This window comes from Dromaius novaehollandiae, chromosome 22 (genome assembly GCF_036370855.1).
Source record: "Dromaius novaehollandiae isolate bDroNov1 chromosome 22, bDroNov1.hap1, whole genome shotgun sequence".
NCBI classification, from domain to species: Eukaryota; Metazoa; Chordata; class Aves; order Casuariiformes; family Dromaiidae; genus Dromaius; species Dromaius novaehollandiae.
Window position 1 is genome coordinate 7963285 of NC_088119.1, and position 22750 is coordinate 7986034.

The 22750-nt window shown below is 41.7% G+C and overlaps 1 protein-coding gene across 4 annotated transcripts in view; it reads left to right on the forward strand.

Annotated features, from left to right (window-relative positions):
• Positions 1–22750, forward strand: part of MAP3K3 (mitogen-activated protein kinase kinase kinase 3) — a 44316-nt gene that overhangs the window by 12006 nt on the left and 9560 nt on the right. For 2 of the 4 annotated variants that reach the window (XM_064524560.1, XM_064524562.1), the window contains 10 exons: positions 5463–5562; positions 6526–6639; positions 10179–10299; positions 14252–14385; positions 15071–15144; positions 16634–16701; positions 16934–17026; positions 17943–18134; positions 20156–20304; positions 22122–22253. In XM_064524560.1, the coding sequence (XP_064380630.1) occupies positions 5463–5562; positions 6526–6639; positions 10179–10299; positions 14252–14385; positions 15071–15144; positions 16634–16701; positions 16934–17026; positions 17943–18134; positions 20156–20304; positions 22122–22253 (1177 nt within the window). The remainder of the gene's footprint in view (positions 1–5462; positions 5563–6525; positions 6640–10178; positions 10300–14251; positions 14386–15070; positions 15145–16633; positions 16702–16933; positions 17027–17942; positions 18135–20155; positions 20305–22121; positions 22254–22750) is intronic. The other 2 variants (XM_064524561.1, XM_064524563.1) reach the window with 1 other exon arrangement.

Consider the following 22750-nt stretch of genomic DNA (forward strand, 5'->3'; position numbering starts at 1 on the left):
GGGCTTCACTGATGTGGTAAATGCTTTCTACTCTGCAACAGGCACACTTATGTGAGTTTTTAAAACTTTTTTTCTCTGTACAATAAAATATGCTTTACCCAGGATGGAATGGAGGTTTTTTCCTTCTGGGAATTTCATTAAGCTATCTCCTTTCTCCCTCAGTGCCCTCAATAGCTTTCCTTTCCTCTTCTCACAGTTTTACTTTCAGGACCCTGAAGCTACAATGGTTGTAGAAATTCTGAACTCAGAACCATTTTATTTTATTGGTTCCTTGGGCAGGTGTTCTCTTCTCTCTTTTGGGACACACATGCAGTACTAGGTCAGGGAAGAAGAAAAACGAAATGTGCTAAATATCTCAAGGTTTGCTCATTGATTGCCTGTGAAGTTTTACAAGCCATTAGCAGTACAGAGTGATATGCAGGCCCTATGTCTGGAAGAGCAATACTGTATCCCTGCCATATCTTCTAAGCTTGTGGTTTGGGGATTTTTTTAATGCTTTTCTCTAAGTTCAGAAACAACCTTTTTCCTTTCCTTGTTGCTGAATGAAAAACACATGTAGTAGTGTGAAATGTTGCCATTCAAGGCAACAGTAAACTGGTTATGCACAACTTAATTTTTTACAGTTGATGTGTATCATACAACATTTTTCTTTGATGTTTTTCCATAGTGTCTATTGGTATGGGAATAACATTAATATTAAAAAGGCTGTCCAGCCTGAAATAAATTCAGCCTGATGGTCTCTCTATTTTAGATGCATTCCCTTTTTGTCTCATTTAACTAAAAACAAATGAAACTGATCAAACTAGCTTCATTCTTTTCTAGTTTCTCACTTCCTGATGATCTATCACTATTACTGTCCTGCTGTGACCGAGCAACAGATACGGCACAGGAAGATTTTTCATTGGCATAAAAGTTTCCATGTTATTTCCTCTAATACTTGGTTTTGAGACACTTCTTTTACAAAAAACAGAACTGTATTAGCATTTCTGTGTTTACAGTATTGTTTCCAATGAATAAAATTTAGTTAGGTCTTTCGTTTAGTCCCCCTTGTAGGGACATGAGGATCTTTTTGCTGAAATAAAATACCTCGCACACAAGTAAAATCTAAGCATTTTATAAGTCATGTGATTCCATGTACACAGAAGATCATGCCTGAAGTTTAGGGCCACCTTACTCACATTTTTAAGATGCTAATATGTCATGGGACTCTTATTTTTCTTGTCTACGCAGTTCAGGTGTGATTAGTAGGTGTATCTTCAGTCGCAAGCTTTTTCTTTTGTACTGTTCATGCTCCTTGCTAGGAGTTGCTTATTTATTGTTTTTCAGAGGAAATTACTGATGTGCTATTTGACACTATTGGCTCCCCTTTGGCTGTTGCAGTAAATTATAAAATGTACCTCCATTCTTGAGAGCTTCACAGCTTGGACTGGTTGATTAGGCACTTAAAGTGCCAATCTGTCCTTCATAAAGGTCTTGCAAAAACTTGTCATGCCTTTATCGGTTCTTGAAAAGATCACGTTTATCACCAGGAAAGGAATAGATTTGATTTAATATATCAAGGTGAAACCTGTGTGCTCAGTAACAGTTTTAGGAAATTAAATAATAAAGCAATAAAGCCCATTGTTAGTAACTGCCTAAAACTTTGCTCTGTTCCTGAAGTCAGTTCAGAGTTTCTGTTATTGGTGCGCAGGCCTCAGTTTGAGGATGTATTTTAATGCGCACACTCCCTGATGGAACGAAGCTGGGAGCGCGGCGCCAGCGTTAGTTACAGCTCGCTATTGACATAGGAGCAACCATAGAATGCAAATGTCCTATCAGTGGGAATTCCTCGAGGACTTAATGGTTGCCTAGAAGTTTCAAAGTATGTCTCAAAAAGCCCCTTATTTCCCTTCTAATTGAGAGGGAATCTTGGAACTGTTATAGCTCTTCAGTGGCTGTGAGAACATGAGGGAAACCTGCAAGCTTGTTTGCAGCTTCTTCAGGGCTCTTCTTGAGCGCTCTTTTTTCGGGGGGGAAAAGGGACCTTGACGTTATGCTCCGGTTTTCTTTCTCTGAAGAAATTAACTGAATTGTAATCATGAACTTATATGTGACTCCTCATAGACATCCTGTAAGAATCCTTTGCTTTCTCCTTCCCAGACAACAGTTTTAACAAGAACTTGTGGTTTCAGGATATCTTGCAAAAAAAAAAAAAAAAAAAAGGCATATTTTTATGTTTGATACTGCCACAGTACAAGTGGTATGCAGATATCCTAAAAGCATATTATTAGCAGAGGTTACTGACTGGGCTGCTTAAGCTCCCCAGTATCCTCCTTTGTCAAATCTAGGGATTTTTGTTATAACAGAAAGGGGGCGGCATTTTTTTGTTGCTAGAGCAAGCATTGGAGAATAATTCATAAAATCGTCCTCAAAAATTGAACTGTTTCACTCACCAAAGTCCTGCATGATGAATTCAGTCACTAAGAAAAATGGCTGTTGTTGGCGAACGGGAAGAAAATTCAAAAGTAATCGTAGCTGTCGTGTACCGTGCTCTTAGTAAAGTGCGGAGAAGAATTGGCTGACAATGTCAAAGATGTTGTGTGCGCTACAACAGAGCCACTGTGACATGTCACGATTTCTTGTGATACAGCGTTATGACAAGGTAACTCAGAAGTGAAATCTTGTCACCGTGGTACTGTCATCTTACCTGTCCTCTGCCTGAGTGAGTGCGTTTAAGATGGCACAGAGCTCAGGGGAGAAGAAAGGTTTTTCTGAAGTAACATTAAAATGAAAAGGTTGATTGTGTGTTAGTCTAATTATGCAGTTACGCTTGCCTGAATTCCCCATTCCCAAAGTGGTATGCAGTTACAGACAGCAGGCTTGCACTGAGAATGTAAGTGTGTGTGTTTGGTTTCAGAGGAGCTGCCAGATCTAACCACAAATATTTAAGGTGGTCAGGCAGGAATGGGCTTCTTAAACCCTGAAGTCCGTGATTTTGTGTTAGAAGAGTGCACAGAGTTTTTAAACTAATAGAATTTGTGGCACCTGAGAACAGCTCTGCTTTTTAATGCATTGAGTATAGAATGGAAGCCTTTATAAGGGACTTCAGTTCAACAGAGAGCCAAATTACATTTGTGCAGTGCCAGAGTACTATAATTTCATGGATGGGTTTTTTAGGAATATGTAGAAAATGTTATTGTGGGTCGCTTTTTTAACAAGGACAATTATTTCATAGCTGAATGTTGCAGGACTGGTAGCAAGATGAACCCTTCCTGGGAAAGGGCTGAGGAAGCCAACTAACTTTAGAGGTATTTAAAGCAAAAGCTGCATACAGCGAAAGGATACTGAGTGCTGATGAAGGATGCTGGATTGACATTTTGGAAAGTGAGCCTTCTGTCCAAAAGGCAGGTTCAGCAGAAACTCTCTGAGCCTCCCCAGAGATGGTTTGGGATTTTGTTGAACTGAAAGAGTTGTCCCTGCAAACGAGACAGGTCTTGAGTTTCTGTGGTTCGTTCAGGTCTTCCTATTTCAAGCTGATGGCAGAATTGCCAAGCGGTGCTAAATAATTGCAGCTTTTATTGCAATTCTTGAGCCACGAGGAGCTGCACCGAAGCAGGTTGTTTCGAGTTGCAGCAGTGTGATAAGCAGCTAACTGAGAGTGGTCCACCAGCTTTCCGAAAGGTCGGTCGCTGTCGACTGTGTCCCGAAGCTGTTTGTTTGACCTGCCAGCGGTCGAGAATCGGTGTGGTCTTTTGGCCTATGGAGAAGCAGATGGTGAGAAGTCTAGGGGAAATGAGCCGAAAGGCAGGAACAAACATCCATCTGGGCCTTGCACAGCAGAAGGAGTCAGGGTGGATTTCTGAGCATTAGACATCCTTGGTTTAGTTAAAATATAGTCTAGTGGGTTGTAAGCCATAGTTTACGTTTGGATCCTCTGGTTCTTGACCCAGCATTTTTCACTTGCTGATTCGTGCTCTGAAGAGAGGGAAAATAGTCTTTTTTCATTGCTGTCAAGGTAGTGACTTTCTGAGTACTTGGCAAGTTCCTACAGAAGAACATTCCAGCAAAATAAGCAGTTGTAGAAGCTTTGCTGGAACTTCATGTTGCTTCTTTGCCTAGCGCCCTATAGTCTTTACTGCTAGACAGGCAAAACAATCGTAAATACTGAACAGAGAAAACTATGCTGTCATTTTCTGAAAAGCATGTCTGTGCTGCAGGATTTTGCAGGGTTCCCCTAGGATGGGGCTGCCAGTTGCCATCTGGATTTCTTGCGGTCGTGTGTGTACATTTGCCTCAAGCTACCTGTCATTCAACTGGTGAGGAAATAGCTGAATGTTATAACTAGTATGTCAGAAGGCCTGGGCTCGGAGAAAGCAATCAGAATCATTCACGTTTGTGCAAGCTTTTTTGTGTCAGACAGTTTGTGAAGGTGCCCAGAGATGCATTACCTCTGAACACCCAAGAAAAATACCTGTGAATTTCACTTGAAACGTTTCTCTTCTACCGAGGTAGGGAGGAAGCGTGAGAGACTGCTCTCATCTATCTCCTAAGAATATTCTGTATTGCTGCAGTGTATTCGGACAGCTGTGCACTGACATCACAGCTGAAGCAATCTGTAGGTTTTGCTCCATTAGGCCTCTGTGGTTTAAAACAACAAAACAAAATTGAAAAAAGAAAAAGAAAGAACCGCAAGTGGTAACAGTTGCACAGTTAGATTTGACTTCAGCTCTTGACGAAAAGTCCATGCTGCATTGCGTGCGATTTGAAGGATGGCTGCAAAGACAGCGTCGGGATCCGGTGGTTCGGGTGTTTGAAGATCTCGGATTTGAGCGTGGAGAACGGCCACTGTGGAGTGAATGTCACAGACCAGCTTTGGGAAAGCAGGTTCTCGGATACCTTTGTGCGTTCCTGCTGATACCATCCCTCAGTAGTTTAGGACTAACTTGCTGTGAGAGTATTTGTTGAAACCGCTCAATTTGAATGCATTTTGGAAAATTTTAGGAAGTGAGTTTCGAGTTTAGATACGGGAGGATTTAAACCAAATACCTTTTTGTCGTTTGGGCCTTCTGCAGCTTTCAATTTGACTCTCACTAAATGTATTTCTCTCTTGTGTTAGGGGAGGAATTCTTTAAGGCAGCATGCATAGTAGATTTGTATCCTCTTATGCAGAAGAGATTTACTCCATGAAGGATACATATTTATTTATCCAGGGACAAAAACATTCTATTTGAAATCTCTAGATGAGTAATTCTGAGGTTGAATATTGCATTCTGATGAACGATTTGCAAAGGGACCAAAATCTTGCTAAAATAATTAGTATCAACTCAAATTAGAAAAAATCATTACCTGCTTGAGAGTGAAAGGAAAACATTCAAGTGTTTTTTTTCTTTTTTTGTTTTTTTTTCTTAATGCTTCTTCCATCTAATTTGGTTGTGTGGTCAGGTACATCTCTTAATTCAATCAGTGATTCCTTTTCCTTCCAGAATTATCCCATTTGTCCGTCCCGTGCGCTATGAAGATGTGCAACAGAAAGTGAAAACAGCCTTTGGCCAGCCACTGGACCTCCACTACATGAACAATGAGGTACAGAGGGTTGCTATCAATGCTCAAAACGTGTAACAATCTCTCTGGATGACACCTCCTTTCGCCATCCCAAATTCTAAACCCTAAAGTTTAACTTTCAGTTTTGCCCTCTAAAAGGAACCATAGAGGAAAACTTTTTGATACTGACAAAACATCGCACTGATGTCTGTCTGTAGAACGAACATCAGCATCTTGTTTCATCCTACCAGTGTTGTTTGGAAGACTCTCAGGGAAGCACAAAAGGCATTTGAAGTATTTTGACTGCTGAAATCAACTACTGCAGGCAAATACATGTATAGTCCAAGAACTGTAGGCAGTCCCAAAGGCGTTTCCTTAGGTGCCCAGTAGCAGAGAGTTGGGACTCTTGGGGACTGCATCCCTCATGAAAGGGGTGCAAAACTCCATTCACCAGTAGAAATCTGACTAAAATGAAATTAAAGTGGTTCTTTAGTGTTAATAACTTATTCACGTTTTGAGTTGTGGGCTGTAGAATAGAGGGCCTCTGAGCCTAATTTCATGGGGTTTTATTAGCAGTCTTCAAATTCTTCTCTGATTCCCTCTTTAAAAGTCTTAATCCTCCTCGTATTCGTCTCTTATCTGAAACCAGTTTTCACTTGATCGTTAGGTCTGGGTTCATAAATATTCTTAGACAGTGTTCTTATCAGGGAGACAAGAGCCTGTCTCTGACTCGCGCTCTGCAAGCCAAAAATTCAGGTAGTAATTAATCTTTTTGTGGATGCTGCCATGGGGAAATTTGTATAGGGTCAACCAGTCTCTGGGGGTGTGGGAGGAAAACCCCTTATTAAAAGATAGTATATGAAAATTTGTGGGATAATTGAGCAATTGGAAACTTTATCTTATATTCTGATTTTTTTCTAATGTTTGTTTAAATTCCTATTATGCAAGTAGACTCATAAATTTTCCTGTCTTTGTTTATAACTTTTTCTGTTGTGTATTTTGCAGTTATCTATTCCTTTGAAAAATCAAGATGACCTGGATAAAGCAATAGATCTCTTGGACCGAAGCTCTAATGTGAAAAGCCTCAGAATATTACTACTGTCTCAGGACAGAAACCATGTAGGTAACGACTTCTGCGGCACTGCAGTAAAAGCGAAGTCTTTTACCTTTAAGTTCTGAAATGTAGCAGTATTCAGCTGCAAAAGGGTAATATGAATTAGTAAGGTTGCTGTGCTTCACACACGCACGTGCATATGTTTATCGTCTTTGCTTTGGCTAAGCTATAGGTATCAAAAATTCTCCCCTCCCCGCCCCCCCCCCCCCCCCCCCCCCCCGTTTCAGCAGATGTTTAGGGACTAAAACATTGAACAGAGATTTTTTTTTAAGCTGTAATTATGAAGGACACTTATTTAGAATATCCAATGACAGTATCCAGAAAGCACTTAATGAGTTTGCTTCACAGAGAGCTCTTTATAGTTTTGATTGATAGCACAGTGTCAAAACTGCTTGTAATAATCTTGTCCTTAAGAAAGCACAAGTCATTCTTGAAGGCATGTTATTAATACTTATTTCTGGATGGGAAGCCTCAGGACGCTTCCTAATGACTTTTTTCCCATCTGTAGTGTACTGGTTTGAATCCAGCCTTACTCTGTAGAAATTAAGTTGCTTTTGCATAATGACGAGGCACATTCACAGCTAAGATGAATTTGATTGTCTTAGTTCACTTTCCTATGGCACAGGGAGCTGCGGCAATGAGTTTCAATGTCATTTTCACTTTTCAGCAGAAAAGATCATAACATGAATAGTAATGTCTTTATGCGAGGCTCCCAAAGCTGCCTGTTTTGGAGAGTGAACTGAACTGGGAATTGAGGAAGGCAGAAAATATCAGAAGTTTCTCTTGTTGCTGATCTGCAACTGGAGAACTTTGTCAACTGAGGCTGCTAAACCAATGCCTTTTATCAGTCTTAAGGTCATATAGCTTTTAAAGCCAGAGACTTTGATTGCTTAGATATTTTAGTTGCAAATTACCAAATTCTCTTGATTTGTATGACAGGAGAAGCTACCCTGATCTTGAAAGCTATGTTGATAGCAGCTTGTCACCCTTGAATGTTTCATCCCTTTTCACGTTCCGCAGGCTGTAGGCTCTGGCTCTTGGAAGAATCACGCCTGCAATTCTTGGAACTGTTAACAGAACTTAAATATACTTCTCATTTATTTTTGAATTTGATAATCCATGTTAATCGAAATATAAACACCTTCAGGTCTATTAACGCCACATTCCCAAATGATTGAATGCCAAAAGCTGGAAGGATATAGGAGAGGGGTTCATGCTGTTCCTATGCCCTTTCCCTACACATTCATTACTGGCTGTTTTCAAGACAATACTTGGCAAGAAGGACTTTGGTCTGACCTAGTATAGCCAGACTTACGTTCTGTGTTGTCGGGAAATGCACTGTAAAAGGTGGCCTCAACTTTTGCTGTAACACTGTAAAGCAATCCTCTTTTACAGCCCTCTATTAACTTCAGTGTCTTCAGGCTACAACACAAATGTTAAATGATACTATCCAAACTTTACACAGGCCACCAAAGCCATCCTACAATAAACACTTAGTAAATCTCATCCCTGCACCAGCCAGTAGCCAATACCGTGGTGTTGCCCTTTTATTAGCTGTTTTTTCCTCTTTTGCTCAAAGCAGAAACAAACAGCGAAGTCTTCAGTAAGTGCCACTGTTTCCCCCCTCTCCTCCGACTTCCTCTTCATCTCTGAGTTGCCTGACAGGAGAGACCTACATGTGATAAAGCAAAAGCCCACAAGTCTGAAGGAGGCTTCTTGGCTGCATGATCTCATCCCACTGAGGGAGCGGGAAGCATTATTTTTCCTGAAGTACAGGATGCAGATTTTGTTTTGGTTGTGCTCTTTTCTTTTTCTGGGGATGGAAAGGTAATGCCGTGACTTTGGCACAAATATGTATATTAAAAAAATTAACTTTACAGCAGTAGCTGTGTGACTAGTACTGAGAGTCTGTGTTTGTGAATACTGTTTATATTAATTTCCCTGTGCCTCTTGGTACGGCTCATTTGTGCCCTTTCTTACTTTTGTTTTCAGTCCTTTCTTTCTGTTTAGAAACTAATGGGAAGAACTGGTTAAGTTGAACACCTAGAGAACTAGGGCCAGACCACCAATGTCAATGCTGTGACCTGTGCACCCTTTATTCAGCCCCCATGAGTTTATTCAAGATAAAGTCTGTGCAATTGAAGACTTTTTTTTTAAACCAGCCCCCCCTTATTCTGTGCAAAAGATAGATTTTGCTTATTAAATGAGCACCTCTTCAATACTTCACCTTTTCTGTTGTACAGCCCTGTGCCTTTTTTACCATGTCCTCTTCAAATGATTTTCAGCAGACAGCATTTATTTCCTCAGGTCTTTTTGGCTCTGTTCATCCCAATAACATGAGTGCTTTACAAGCATTAGTTAATTTTTACAACCCACAAAAGAAAAGGAATATTATTTTGTCTTGTAAAGCTAGGTGCATTGGGACAGCAAGATTTAAAATCAAAAGTATTCCCTAGTATTAAGCACCCACTGTGACGTGCATAGGATCTCAGTTGCTTCAGGGAGCTTTGCAGGCCACAGTGTTTTGTGTGTTCAGAGCTGTGTGAATCATACTCGGATAATCTATGATCAGGGGCCGTGTTTACAGTGAAATTCAGTCCCATGTTAAGAGCCCGGGTACCCTATGCTGTCCATGGCGAGTGCAGCACAGAGGTGTTAGCTGCCTGAAGCTGCAGTCTGAATATCCCCAGGTGAGCACCCAATGGACGCTGGGGTAAGAAAGCGGCCTTGGAGTTTCTCTGTGGCAGAGCTGTGCGTAACTGTGGTACAAGGAGGGCCAGAATCCTCCTGGGCAGCATCCTACTGCCTGAATTGCAAAGCCATCCTCCCTCTTCCTAAAAAGCGTGCCTGAATCACCCCCTCCATCTTTCTCAACAAATGAGGCAGGAGTCCTTTGACGTGTCTCCTTTCACTCCACTCTCTGCTCTGAATGAGATGAAGGCACCATAGAAAAATAGCCTTTAATTAGATTATTTGCACCTAAGCTCAGGGAGAGATGAATGAAGGCGACACAGGCAGCGTTAATTTTGGCATCTCCAAGCTCTTTGCACTCATAACTTTTTAGAATTTATTTTTGCTTTGAGTGTTGCAGTTGCCAGCTTACTTTTAAAAATTGTTAGGAATCAGATTGCTATCTGAATGCCTCAGCAAGAGCGCAAGATTCACCCCTTGTCCCTGCCAGCTGAGATGGCCGACAGCAGTCGTAGGTTCTTCCCTGGCCTGGTCTCAAAGCGTGATCTGGGCCCCTTTCCTGCTGGTTTCACAGACACTTGCTAATGGAAGACAAGCACTGAGACTCATAAATCCTGCATTCGGTTCCAGGCTGGAGGGGAGCATGCTCTAGTTGTTCGACTCCTGTTTTACGCAGTGATTGTGAAGCTTGTGCTGCCTTTATTGTTTCTCTTCTGTGAAATAATAAGATTTCAGGCTCTAGGGCTGTGTCTCCGTTACGTTCTTGCTACTAAACATAACGATATTTTTGAAACTGTGGCTAGACTGCTTGAGCTCCTCAGTCTCATTTTCTTTTTCTCCTTTTACCCGACAGACCAGTTCCTCACCCCATTCTGGACTGCCCAAACAAGTCAGGATTAAAACTTCCCAATCGGTGGGGGATGTGAACACACCCTATCAGCAGCCAGAACCCAGAAGTAGGCATCTGTCTGTCAGTGAGTATTTTTGCCACTTCTGCTCTCTTTGCTTTGTGAAACATCTTTTGGGCACTAGTATCTATGGTATAGAGTTTATGAAACCCTTGAGAAATTGAAAGGTTATTCTAGGACAAGGCCGTTCATTTTCAAAGGCTCTAAATGTGTTTATGATAGAATGTTTCAAAGTTCCTTACTAAGTTGTTGAACAGCTGAGGAGCTGCTAGAGAGGATGTCCTACAGCCAGCTTCATTGAGGTTAGATATTTGGAAAGCTTACGTGAGTCCATTAAGCCTTTTATTTAGATTGGCAATTTCAGTTCATGAAATCTAGATTTCTTTTTTTTTTTTTTTTTTTTTTTGACGTTGGGCTTTGGAAACTGTACTAGCTCTTCTAATCAGCGTTTCACTGGTAGTACAGGAATTGCCACTGCGTATCTAATCAGTGTGCTATGTAGTGAGTTCCCTTACCTTTTACTGGGGTGATTACCAGAGGACTAGAGCACAAGGCTAATATGATAGGTGACTGGCGCAGCTGCACAAAAAACAATAGCAAAAGTCAGAGTAATATGTGCCTTTGCCCCATTTCCTTTGTGTTTCTGTTAGCTTAGTGAATTCACATTTAGTGGAAAGGTCCATGTAAAACTCCTGTAATGCAAATCTAAACCTGTGATTGCCAGATGTTATCAACTCTCCTAACTTCTTCTAAAGTTAAGGCATTCAGCATTTTACAGGAAGGACTTACTAACCATGTATACAGCTTACACAACGTACGATGCACCATTTAGTACGTTGATTTAGAGCAGCCACACACATGCATGTTTGTTTTTAAGGCTTTTAGCTGTCGTAGATCTGGCTGGACTGCCAATTTGTCTGCGTTATCCCCTCGTATAACTATAATGTTCTTTTCAAATCTGTGAATGAAAGAAGATCAAAGCTGTAAACTTCTTATATGGAAAAACTAAAATATCTGAGACTCCTAAGATTTTGGGGTGCAACAAAAAAAGTCTGTGGTTCAGAATCTGGCTTCTTTGTGTGAAACCTCGGTGCATGGTGAAGCAGCAGGTAGAAGGCACGCTCTAACAGGGATCTGCACTGTGAAGGCTAGAGCATGAGGTGGTGTTCTGTATAGATGACTTCTGCCTTAAAAGTGAGAAAAGCTGAAGTTTGCTGGAACAGAAGCAGAGGCTGGTTTTGTTTCGTTTGTTTGTTTTAACAGATATTTTAGGGCTTATCAGACCTGCTACTTCAGGTGATAGGTGCTGCAAATCACGAGGCCGGTACCAGGAGCTGGGAGCTGTCAGCACTGGTTCGTTTCCAAGCTCTAAACCCTCTGCAGAGGAGGAGTGCCTCAGTTTCATCGGCTGTAAACTCGAGGGGTAATCCTAGCAGGATTTTAGGTCAACATTTGCAAATCAATCCTAGTGCCAAATAACGAATCTGATGAAAGTAGAACCAATAGTCTCCATGTTGGGTGGTGTAAACAGGAGTCAGGTCCACGCTGTCCTGACCAAAACTAGCTGGGAGAGGAAGCTCAGCAGAGAAGGACTTGAGAACTAGACTAGTAGTTCTCTATGTTAGACTTGTCTAGCAAGTCTACTTGAATCTGTCTAGAATCTGCTGATCCCCTTTTATTCAGTTTGCTTTTGTGAAGTAGCAAACAAAAAAAAGTGCTGAAAGCTTGTGAAGTACATGCCCGAAACTGGTACAGAAAGGGTTTTCCTTTTTTTTTTTTTTTTTTTTTTTGTATATTAACTTTAACTAGAGCAGCATTCCTCAGAACTATGAAGAAAGCAGTGGTATCCATGCTTGTCTGAACATTACAATTCTTTTTTTCACAGACAAATTCAATGCCAAAAATATTTATTTTTAAAAAAAACTTTCTCCTTTATTGGCATTCTGAGGTATCCAAATAATGATGCCAAAGCTAACAGACTGTACTGAGTGTCTGTCACGGGTAAACTGTATAGTAATGAGGGGCCCCTTCTGTATCGTTGTTGCACGGTCTCTATTCTCTTATCCCTGCTTATGGACACTTTCTGATAAGCCTGTCATTCATCAATCAAGAAAGTGTGAGTTTTATTTATTTTATGAACGTGTCGAAGTAGCAGACTGCTATCTTATTAAGAGATCCAGAAGGGTTCCAGTTCTGTCAGAGCTCTGATAGTATTTTGGCCATAGATCAGTCTTAAATCAATTCCTTCTTCATTCTCTTTTCCCATCTTTGATTTTGGAAAGAGAATGTACCCCAGTTTCCTAGAGTTTCAGGCACAGAAGCTTTCCTATTCATACCACATGATGAAATGGAAGTTGAAAACAGCGTTCAAGGAAAGTTGTTTGCATGCAGAAGATATACCTGTGTAGTTCCTGTATTCTAAAGTGGACAGGCCTCAAGCCTGCTGTCACCAATTCAGAGGTTTGGGAATAAAATAACTTCTATTCAAAAAAAAAAAAAAAAAAGCTGCTAAGCATTCTGGCAGCACTTGTGTTTTTTCCACTCACTTCCTTTGATATACATTGATTTAGTGCCGACTTCCTTTTCCTGCCCAGTGATGGTGGCCTTTCCACAATAGCGGCTGGGCTGACGCCAGCGGGACTCGGGCTCCCTTCAGCCAGCCATGGCATTGTATCGGAAAGAGTGAAAGTGTGCTCCTGTGACTCAGTGCAGCCCCAGAGCACGCTCTCTTGTTTATCTCCCCTCCGGTTGGCTTGTAGTATCACGTGAGCCCCACAGTGTTACTTGGAAAATCAGGTAGTAATTCTAAGCAATGGATTTTTGCAGGCAGTCCACCACCCTGTGCACACCAAGCCGTGCTGCTGTGTTTTTCACTCTGCACTTCTCCAAAAGGTGCACAAACCGGCTTTTGATTAGCTTCTACCAGCATTTGCCTTCCTTCTTTATTACAACAATTCCTGTAGAAAATATTTTCCTTGGGAGAGTGTTTGCTGGTCTTTACTCATCTTCCATAGCACCTGAGTACACACAGTTAATTAAAGACAGCATCATAAAGAGCACAGCTTGAGAGCTGATCTTAAAACTGTCTCTGACTTCATGAGTGACCTTGAGTAGGTTAGCTGGACCACAACATTTCCTGGCGCTCGCAGTTTAATTTGGTGGGAGCTGCGGGTGGATAGGTCACTGCAAATAAAGGATTTTGTGCTTTCCTGTTTCTAAAGTAGCACCTTCAAGATCTGCAAGGAATAAAGAAACACTCGGGGTTAAGCTCTTCTCAGTAGGTAGCACAACAAAAACTCCTTAGTACCATAACAGATGACTAAAATGTTTTCCTCATCTTTTTGCTCCTAAACATACTCTCTCATACTGTCCTTCTAGCTGTCTCATCTCAGAAACTGCAAAACTGACCTCTGTGTTTTTTTCCCAAGCTGGTTGTACTGTTCCAGTTTCACGCAGTAAGACAGAGATTGTTGGGTGTATTTACAAAGGTAACACAGTGCTCCTGTAGGATATTTAAATTGCTCAGTGTCAGTATAATTAGCTCAGCTGATGATAACTAGCAGAGACAGTGCTGTCATTCAAGGTAGATGATACTAGTTGAGGCAAACATGTAACCAGGATAGAAGGTTGGTTGCCTTGACAAGCGTTTTGTTTAGTGGGGATTAGCAGCGGAGCAAAGTTTATGCCCCTGTTAGAAAGCCAAGGATTCCTGGAGTCTTGGCAGATTCCAGCCTGCCTTTCCTGAGATGCTGACATTGCTCTTGGAGTTGCTGGGCAGAAGAGGGTAGAGATAGGTGACTGCTCTGTTAGGAGCTTCACCAGCAACCTTCTCAATCTTCTCTGCTTTTTGATGTTGTACCTCTCAGTTCTGTTTCTGTCCAGGCTGTAAGGTTCACTCCAGAATGCTGTGATCACTGAGTTCAAGCAGTAGAGGTGAATACTTTGACGTTACGTACATGCTTGTGCAGTCTCGTTTCGGTAAGCGTATATACCAAAAGTGTCCTCCTTTTTGGCCCAGGTTCGCAGAACACAGGCCGAAGTTCACCACCCCCCGGGTACGTTCCAGAGAGGCAACAGCGCATTGCTCGGCAGGGTTCCTACACCAGCATAAATAGCGAAGGCGAATTCATCCCAGAAACTAATGAACAGTGTGTAAGTATGAGCGCTAAGGTGAAGAAAAATATGTGCAGCTATTAAGGAGCTTGCTGCTGCTCTCTGGGCCCTCTTTTTCACTCCAGAATATTCAGTAGCTGGAGTTGCATTAGCAGCCACTAATACTGCCTTGTTCGCTTAAGCTGTGCTCCAAATTTGTTTGTGTATGTGTAAATGCAAAGCCTTTTTTGGGCTGCCAGAAGCAGTTGCTATGCATATTGTGCCTTGTCTCTCCACCTCTGAATGAGCCCTACAGTTTTGGTATGCATTATGCGTATATGCTCAGGTTGCCTATTGTAAGGTTGATATGACCGTCTTGCGTTTGAAATTGTGGTCTCCGTTTAAAAAGTAGGAAGTAAGGCCGAAGTCCAACTTGCAGGTGGGGACAGCAGCTTCTGTTCCTGAAGTCAGTTGGGGTTAAAACCAAGCACGCTGGCCAACTTGAACCATCATGTTCACATCAGAGTCTGCCATCATCTGAAGCAGAGCGATGGCTCAGATGTGATACGTCTTTAACAAATTATGTGAGAGAGAAAGGAAAAATGTTCATTCTAAACAGCTTTAGACTCCCCTCTTTGTCCAGACATCCTTCAAGCAAGCAGTAGCAGACTCTGATCCTCTTGCACAGCATCTTCTAGGCATTAGGCTGAGCTGATGTTACCATGTGATGTCTCTTGTGTTGCAGATGCTGGACCCTTTAAGCAGTGCTGAAAACTCTGTGTCCGGGAGCTGTCAGTCCTTGGACAGGTCAGCAGACAGGTACAAACATACGAGCTGGTAGAAACTTATACGTGCTCAAATTGAAATACCGGTTGTACCTATGTGAAAATCTGTTTTCCATCTCATAAGCTTTCTTGGAGAGAAACAGGATCTTATTTCCTACCCAATATCCCAATATATTTCTTAGAATTAACTACCTCTTAAGGCTGTTTTATTTTCTGGCAAAACTATCTATCAACAAACTGGTGCTTCAGTAGTTCTACGTTATAAATACAAAGTTCTGAAGTGTGCTGTTCGTGGAGCCTAGACTCTGAGAACATCTGGCTACAGCGTATTTAAATCCCTTTAAGACAAGGCTCTACTTGTTCATTTAAAAAAATAAAATAAAAAACAAACTATTCTAAGGTACAGAAATATATCATTATGCTAGATTCTTAGGTCCTACAAGATATAGCACTAATTTCAAAGGCAAATAGGGGAGCTCTGCAGCTCTAGGTCCTGTTAACCGGAACAGCACCTGGAATATTGGGCTTCAGCTGTGTTTTTAAGATGCCTCCTAGCTGATGTCTAGAGGTAGCATATAGTTTTATGTCAAGCACTTGAGGTTTGGTTTTGTAGCCGTTCAGCTTCCTCTTAACAGTTTATGGAGTCACAAGGAAGCAGTTAGAGTTAACCTGTACGTGTGTTCTTTTGTTTTGCTTTTTAGCTAATTCGTTGCCTGTCCTTCTCTCCCTTTTCCCTGCCTGAAAGGAGGGGGAAAAAGAAAAGCCTTCCTGGTTGTTCCTTGTGGGAGTGGGTATAATCTGGGGAAGCTGATGATGTTCTTTATGTAGCCAGAAAAGCATCTCATTTGGGAGTCTAAAACTTGGATCAGGCTCACTCCCTTTACATTGGGTAGAGAAAAAAAAAGCAAACAGTTTGGCTTTTGCCCACATTAAATTTGTGTAGTCTCTTGGGAGACTTTGAAAGCCTTCTGCCAGCCAAGGATCTGTACTTAGGCTTGCCTGAAGGGCCTCGCTTATTGGGGTGAAACACAAGGGATTGGTGTTGTAAGCAGTGTTTGTGTTCAGGCCCATTTGCTGTTGGCAGAGAGGAAAGCGAACACAAGTTTTCAGGACGGGAATTCTTACCCCTCATGGAAAACCACCTAGAGCAGTGGTACCATTCTTTACTGGCCTGTGAGCAGTGTGCTGCAAGCAGTATCCTGTTTTGCTCTTCCTCTTAGCTTTAGTTTTAACCTTCTATTACATGTGGCTGCAGGAAGACTAGGTCTCAAGCTATACGCTGGGTACCACTGGTTAAATGGCACAAAGTCTACAGAAAGGAGGACTGCTAGCATTGGAAAATTAAGCCTGGTTAAGTGGGGCTTTGCATGACTTCCAGGTATGGCATTAATTTATCACAGGGACACAGATTTGAGAATCACCATTACCAATGTGCAGATATTTTAGCTTGTATTTAAAGTCCGCGTAGGTTTGTCTCCAGCAAACAGCTGGCAAAGCTTATTTTTGCCTTCTTTCTTTAATAGTCCTTCTTTTCGGAAGTCACGGATGTCAAGGGCACAAAGCTTTCCCGATAACAGACAGGAATTCTCAGGTATGTCATGTCCAGTATAAGGAGTATTTGATCTAGACATTTTCTGTTGTTTGCTGACTAGCCTCTTGTTTACTGGAATTGTATAAATAAAAGATTTGGGGGTAGGTTGATTGAAAAGCCATCAAGTTACTAATTCTCACTTCTCCCTAAAAAGCCTGCTGTCACAGGAATGTTCTGTCCTTAGAACTTGTGTACTTCACGAAGGAGCCTCACTTGCTCTCTCTACTTCCAGATCGCGAGAATCAGATCTATGACAAAGCAGGGAAAGGTGGGACCTATCCGCGGCGCTACAACGTCTCCATGCAGCACAAAGACTACAATGACGGTGAGTGTTTTTCAGACCTTGGATTCCAGGCTTGAAAAGGAAGGCGAGGCCATGGCAATCTCCAGGGGAAATGTAACTCCTATTTGAAGAGCCTTGCCGGGCCCTAATACTTGCATGCGTAGTTGCTGCCAGAGATGATGCTGCCATGTGTGACACCACATTTCCGTAGCAGCCCGAGATGACCTTTTGTAATTCTTTGTTTACTTTGCGTTTTCTGAGGGTATCCAGCCTGATGAGTGACTGCAGAGCTAAGCAGTGGGCATATTTACAAACCTTGGTGAAACATAGTGGCTTCCTACCTGAGGGTTTCATTATGCTTTGCTAATTTGCAGTACCAGCTAGGTGTTCCTGGGTTTTTCAATATAAAATACTAGTGACTTAGAGGATCACATCCCCAGCTAGTCAGATGACTTAACTGTCACTTGTGTAATTTTATGGAAATTAATTTCTCTGAGTTCCATAGGAAGTGTGGGTTATCGTAATCTTTGTTCCTGGATAGAGTTTGTAGGTTCAAACATGTCATCTAGAAAGTCATTCTGCCTGTGTGGTTGTTAACAAGCCTCGGAGCTTGCTTGGCAGCCTATTAACCAAATCTTTAAATCTTTCCTTTGGAAGGCAAGTTCTGTTTAGATCTTGATGAGGCTACTGAGAAGCATGACTGCACTGAGGGCATTACAAAGTCTTCTCTCCCTTCTACCTTGGGAATGAACCAAAGCTGTACTGAATTCAAGCAGCATCAGCCCTGAACGCCCATATTTTTGCTTGTTTGTTTGGTGCTAGATTCTGCGTCATGGGAACAGCCCAGAACACATTTTCTCTTCATTGCTTAAGTTCCAGCTATCACTTCCCATTTGTAAGCATGTTATTTAGAAATTTTATTTTTTCTTTTCTTCCTCTCTAATCTTTATCACTTCAGGCCGGAGGACGTTTCCCCGGATACGGCGTCACCAAGGAAATCTTTTCACCTTGGTGCCTTCAAGTCGTTCCTTAAGCACCAATGGGGAAAACCTGGGCCTGGCATTGCAGTACCTGGACCCCCGGGGGCGCCTGCGGAGCGCGGACAGCGAAAATGCCCTCGCTGTGCAGGAGAGGAACATTCCCACTAAATGTAAGCAATAGTCCTAGTGCTGGGGGAGAGGCCTTCTGGGGTTAGGGGCAAGGAGATCTGCTAGAGAGGAACTCCAGACTTAATATATTACCATGGTTTGACTTAAACAAGCCATTCAAAACCACTGAATTGTATGGCTTGAAACACATTTCATGTGTTTTGAGCCATGATTCTGGCTGCCCTATGAGATAAGTCGCCTTGTTGGGAGTTGAGTTGGTTTAGAAGTGAGTGATTTCTTCCTCTATGATGCTTGATCTAACAGCAGTGGAGGAGGGAAAGTGTTGCTAATAAAGCACTTCCAGATTTGCATAACCAGGCTGTTTTCTACTACCTAACATTCTGTTCGTAAGGTTTAGAAAATCATATTGTAGTCCATAGTAACATGACCACTGCGTAAGAGATATTTTAGGGGTTGGTCATGTTTGAAATAGTTCAATAGTCACTAAATAAGAACATGTAGTTTTAAAAATACTTTGTAGTATCAAAAAAAAAAAACACAAGCACTTATTTCTCTCTTAGTGGTTATCTCAGCTGTGGTCTGTCTGTTTATAGTCTTGCATCAGGAGCTGGCCTTTCCTTTAGAAAACATTGGAAATTCAGCTAAAAAGTAGAAAATCTGAACTCAATTGGATCTCAGTGATGTACAGGGTTCTTAAAAAGCAGACAAGCTTGTTGTATTTTCTTGATACATTAACTTCTTATAGCCAGGCATGTGGGTTACAGTTATGTTACAAGCTAAGGACTGTGTTTATTTCACTTACTCCTTAGCAGAAAGATTTACTTCCATGTTAATAGCATCTCTGAGTTATTTGTTTGGGAGCCTGTTATTTAAAAAAAAAAAAGAGAGAAAAAGAAAAAAAAAAGAAACAGCGCATAAGCCATTACTAATGAACTTCAGATATCCTGTACAGTAATTTAAAGATCAAAATAAAGATATTAAACCAGCAGAGTAAGCAAAAAACACACTAAAACACTGACTGGCAGTAAATCTGACTAAATTAGAGGTGGTAAAGCTAATCTCTCAGCCCTTCTGTATTTTCACACTGTCCAGATGGCTGGTTCCTGTCTTTGTTTGTACAATTTCTTGTTAGATACAGCATGATGCTTCCAATTATATAGTGTCTGGTAGTGTCATTTTTCAAAGTCAGAGCTAAAACACAGCGCTCTGAATAGTATGCTTTGGGATAAAGTGCAGTGTGGAAAACTGGGCTCAGGTGTTAATCTCTGGATCAGGAGACTGCTGTTTGTACAGTACAGTGGCCAGTAAATTAGAATAATAACTCATAATTCCGTGCTGACATAACCTCCTGCTGGGGTATTGGAGACGGCTGCCTTAGCCTGTTCTCGTGTATATTTTTGCTATAGTCTGCTTGTTCAGCATGTGATGAAGATATCTGCACTAACTTACATTATGGCCTCCACCATATCACTTTCTAGTGGGAATTATGATGTCTGATTTTGTTGCTGTAGAAACAGCCTTACAGGCAAATCCCTCCTCCAAGAGAAAGAGCTCCAAAGTAACCAATGGTTGTCAAAGTACTCAAAAATTATGTCCTTTAAATTGTCCCAGAAGCTTAGTATTCATTCCCAGCTGGGGAGGATTGGTTTAGCAAGCTGATCCAGCTCTTCATTCCATGCGTGTGATAACTACAGATCAAGGGTCGGAAGATCCTATTTAATTGCTGCCCCATCTCCGGATAGCAATGTTCTCTTGAAATAATGGAATAAAATTACACCAGCCTCGTTGAATAACTTAGAACTTGTCTATAGTTATCTTTGCAAAATGTTCTGCAGTTTTGGGACACTAGTCAGCGGGGCCGGGGAGCCTGGACTGCTGGATTCTGTTCAGAGTTCCCCCACTACCTCCCCGATACTGGAAGAGTCCCTTTCATGTTTGTCTCTGTTTCTTCATCTGCAAAGTAGGTATTTCAATTCCAGCATGATGGGGATTGATCTTTGAAATGTTCACTGTCGTCTTTCAATAGCGTAGTGAAAAGGGAAATTATTACTGTGTTTTTTAGCTCCGAGTGCTCCGATAAACTGGCGACGAGGAAAACTGCTGGGTCAGGGTGCCTTTGGTCGTGTGTACTTGTGCTATGATGTGGACACGGGCAGAGAGCTCGCAGCTAAGCAGGTCCAATTTGACCCAGAGAGTCCTGAAACAAGCAAGGTAATTCTCTTCAGAGCTGTTTAACTTCATTATACAGACTTTGAGATCCTGTAATGTGCCTTTATCTCTCTGCCCTCAAAAGCTGGCATATTCTTTAGTTTGTGCTAGGGTTTCAAGTCATGTGGAGAGTTATAGGAGTTATTTAAAAATTACTTTTCCGTATTACAAAATTCAGTCTGAAACTAATGTCTATTTTCTGGCTTCGTTTTTGGCTCTCCATTCTCAGCTTTTTGGTTTGTTGCCAGGTTACTTGAGGAATACTAGACTGCCCTGTGTTCCTGGTTAGACATGGATGTGAGTGAAACTAAACTCAGAAAGAGTAGGACTTTTTTTTAATAAAAAAGCTGCATGCACTTGCAAAGCCCACTTTATGGGCTTACATGGTAGGTCCTGTATTGAGTGTACCAATTCGTCAGGTGCCTGTTTCAGCTTCTAAATTTTCCCTGTCCTCTAAACAAGCTGAACTATCGTGTATAAATTAATCAAGAGCAGTGATATGTGATAATACATTAGAAACAGTGGAGGTGGGAAGGGGCACCTTGTGTGAAAGTATAGACTATCACACTAGTGTTTGCACAGTGAATGCAGCTGGAGTGGCTGTTAGGTTCTTTGCCAGTGTTTCAACAATGTATCAGTTTCCCAGTATTAAACAAATTCACTTTGATCTGAAATAACTGATCCATGAAGATTTAATTATTCTGATTGTGTGTTGGGAGACTGGTGCCAAGAGAAGTCCTAACTTGGTGAGTTCTAAGTTATACCATGTCTCTGCTGTAAATCAGACAGTAACTCTGAGCCAGGGAAGAACAGGCTGGAATGTGTTTTGAAGGCACTGAAACTCCAAACCTTAAACTATCAGTTGGCCCCATTAACCTTTGTCCCCTGGTTCCACGATCTCTGCAGTGGCCAGGTCCTTGTTCTTGAAGAGCTATATCCTCTCTTCGGGTGAGAAGTGAATCTGGCAGCTCTCAGTGGCAGAGATAACTATAGGGTGGAGAGTGGGACTAGTTTGGGGGGAAATAATCGTTTGTCTTTCCGTAAATCATCATCCTCCAGTACCTTTGATGTTCAGCCTATTCGTTCTCTGGATTCAACAAGAACACGATACTTTTCCTGGGCAACAGCTATCTCTGATGGAGTCTGAAATTGTTGGATAGCCTTTTTGCTCTTGCGCTGTGATACCCTGTTGTCTGTGACAGGACTAAAGCAGAGAATCAGTTTCATGTGAATAGCTGCAAATGCTTTGAAGCCAATAAGAGGGAAAGCTCTTTATAAGGTTGACTCAAGTAAAACTCATGTGCATAAATCAGGGCAGGAATTGGGTGACGGAAGTAGTTAGAAACTCTTAGCACCTCTAATCTTGCTATCTAATGAGTTGAAGTTCCTACAGAAATAGTTCTGACAGTTGTGTAGCAGTATATTCAGAGCTTTTTCATAATCAGAATTAACCCTCCCTGTCCTCAGGTTAGTGGTGAAAGGAAGGGTTATTTCTGAATCGTGGGCGAAGAATGTTTTCAACTGACTTGGACAAAGCCATTCAGTAAATAGATGACAATCAAGACAAGAAACCAAACTTTTCTGGTTCTAAACCCATATGTGATACTGCCTCTCTTCTGTTTCTAACTGTTGAAGCTTCTGCAGCAATGTTTAACCTGCTTATTGTATAAAGCCTTTCCCAGGAGCTAGGTGAGCCAGTCCCATGGCTTAGACTTGCTTCAGTGTAGCAGTGGTCTTATCCTGGCAGTGACATGGGCAGAATTACTGGGATGGAATATTTCCTTGGGCCAGAGCCTTATTTTCTCCTTCAACATCCATAGGAAGTGAGTGCCTTGGAGTGTGAAATTCAGCTGCTGAAGAATCTCCAGCACGAACGTATTGTTCAGTATTATGGCTGCCTACGGGATCGAGCAGAGAAGACCTTGACCATCTTCATGGAGTACATGCCAGGGGTAAGAGCTGACGCAGACAGCAGGATCCCAGATCCTACTGTGATTACCCTAATCGTGTAATTTACCTTATGCTCTCTAAGATGTGCACCCTTCTCACACTGTGCTATAATACACACACTCTCTTTTTGTTTATGCTTTTTTTATTATTATTATTGTATCACTGCAGCCCAAACCACCTGTTCAGGGTTGTGGGGTTTTTTTTTGTTTTGGGGAGTTTTTTAGGTGTCTTGTACCTGAAATACACTCTCTTGATTAGTCACTAAAGCCAATTCTTTCCCTCTATCAAAGTACTTCCAAGAACTTTGGCCAACTCATAAACAGCACTAACTGAATTAGCAGAGTCATGCAGTGCAGCAAATCAGGTTAAAACTGACCGTGCAAAAAGGGAAACTTTTGATCTTGTTCAGTCTGCTGAACTAGTTTGTTGCATGTCTGCACAAACAGTTGTATCAGCACAGCTGAAGGATGGAGGAAGCAGGCAGAACCTCCATAAGCTA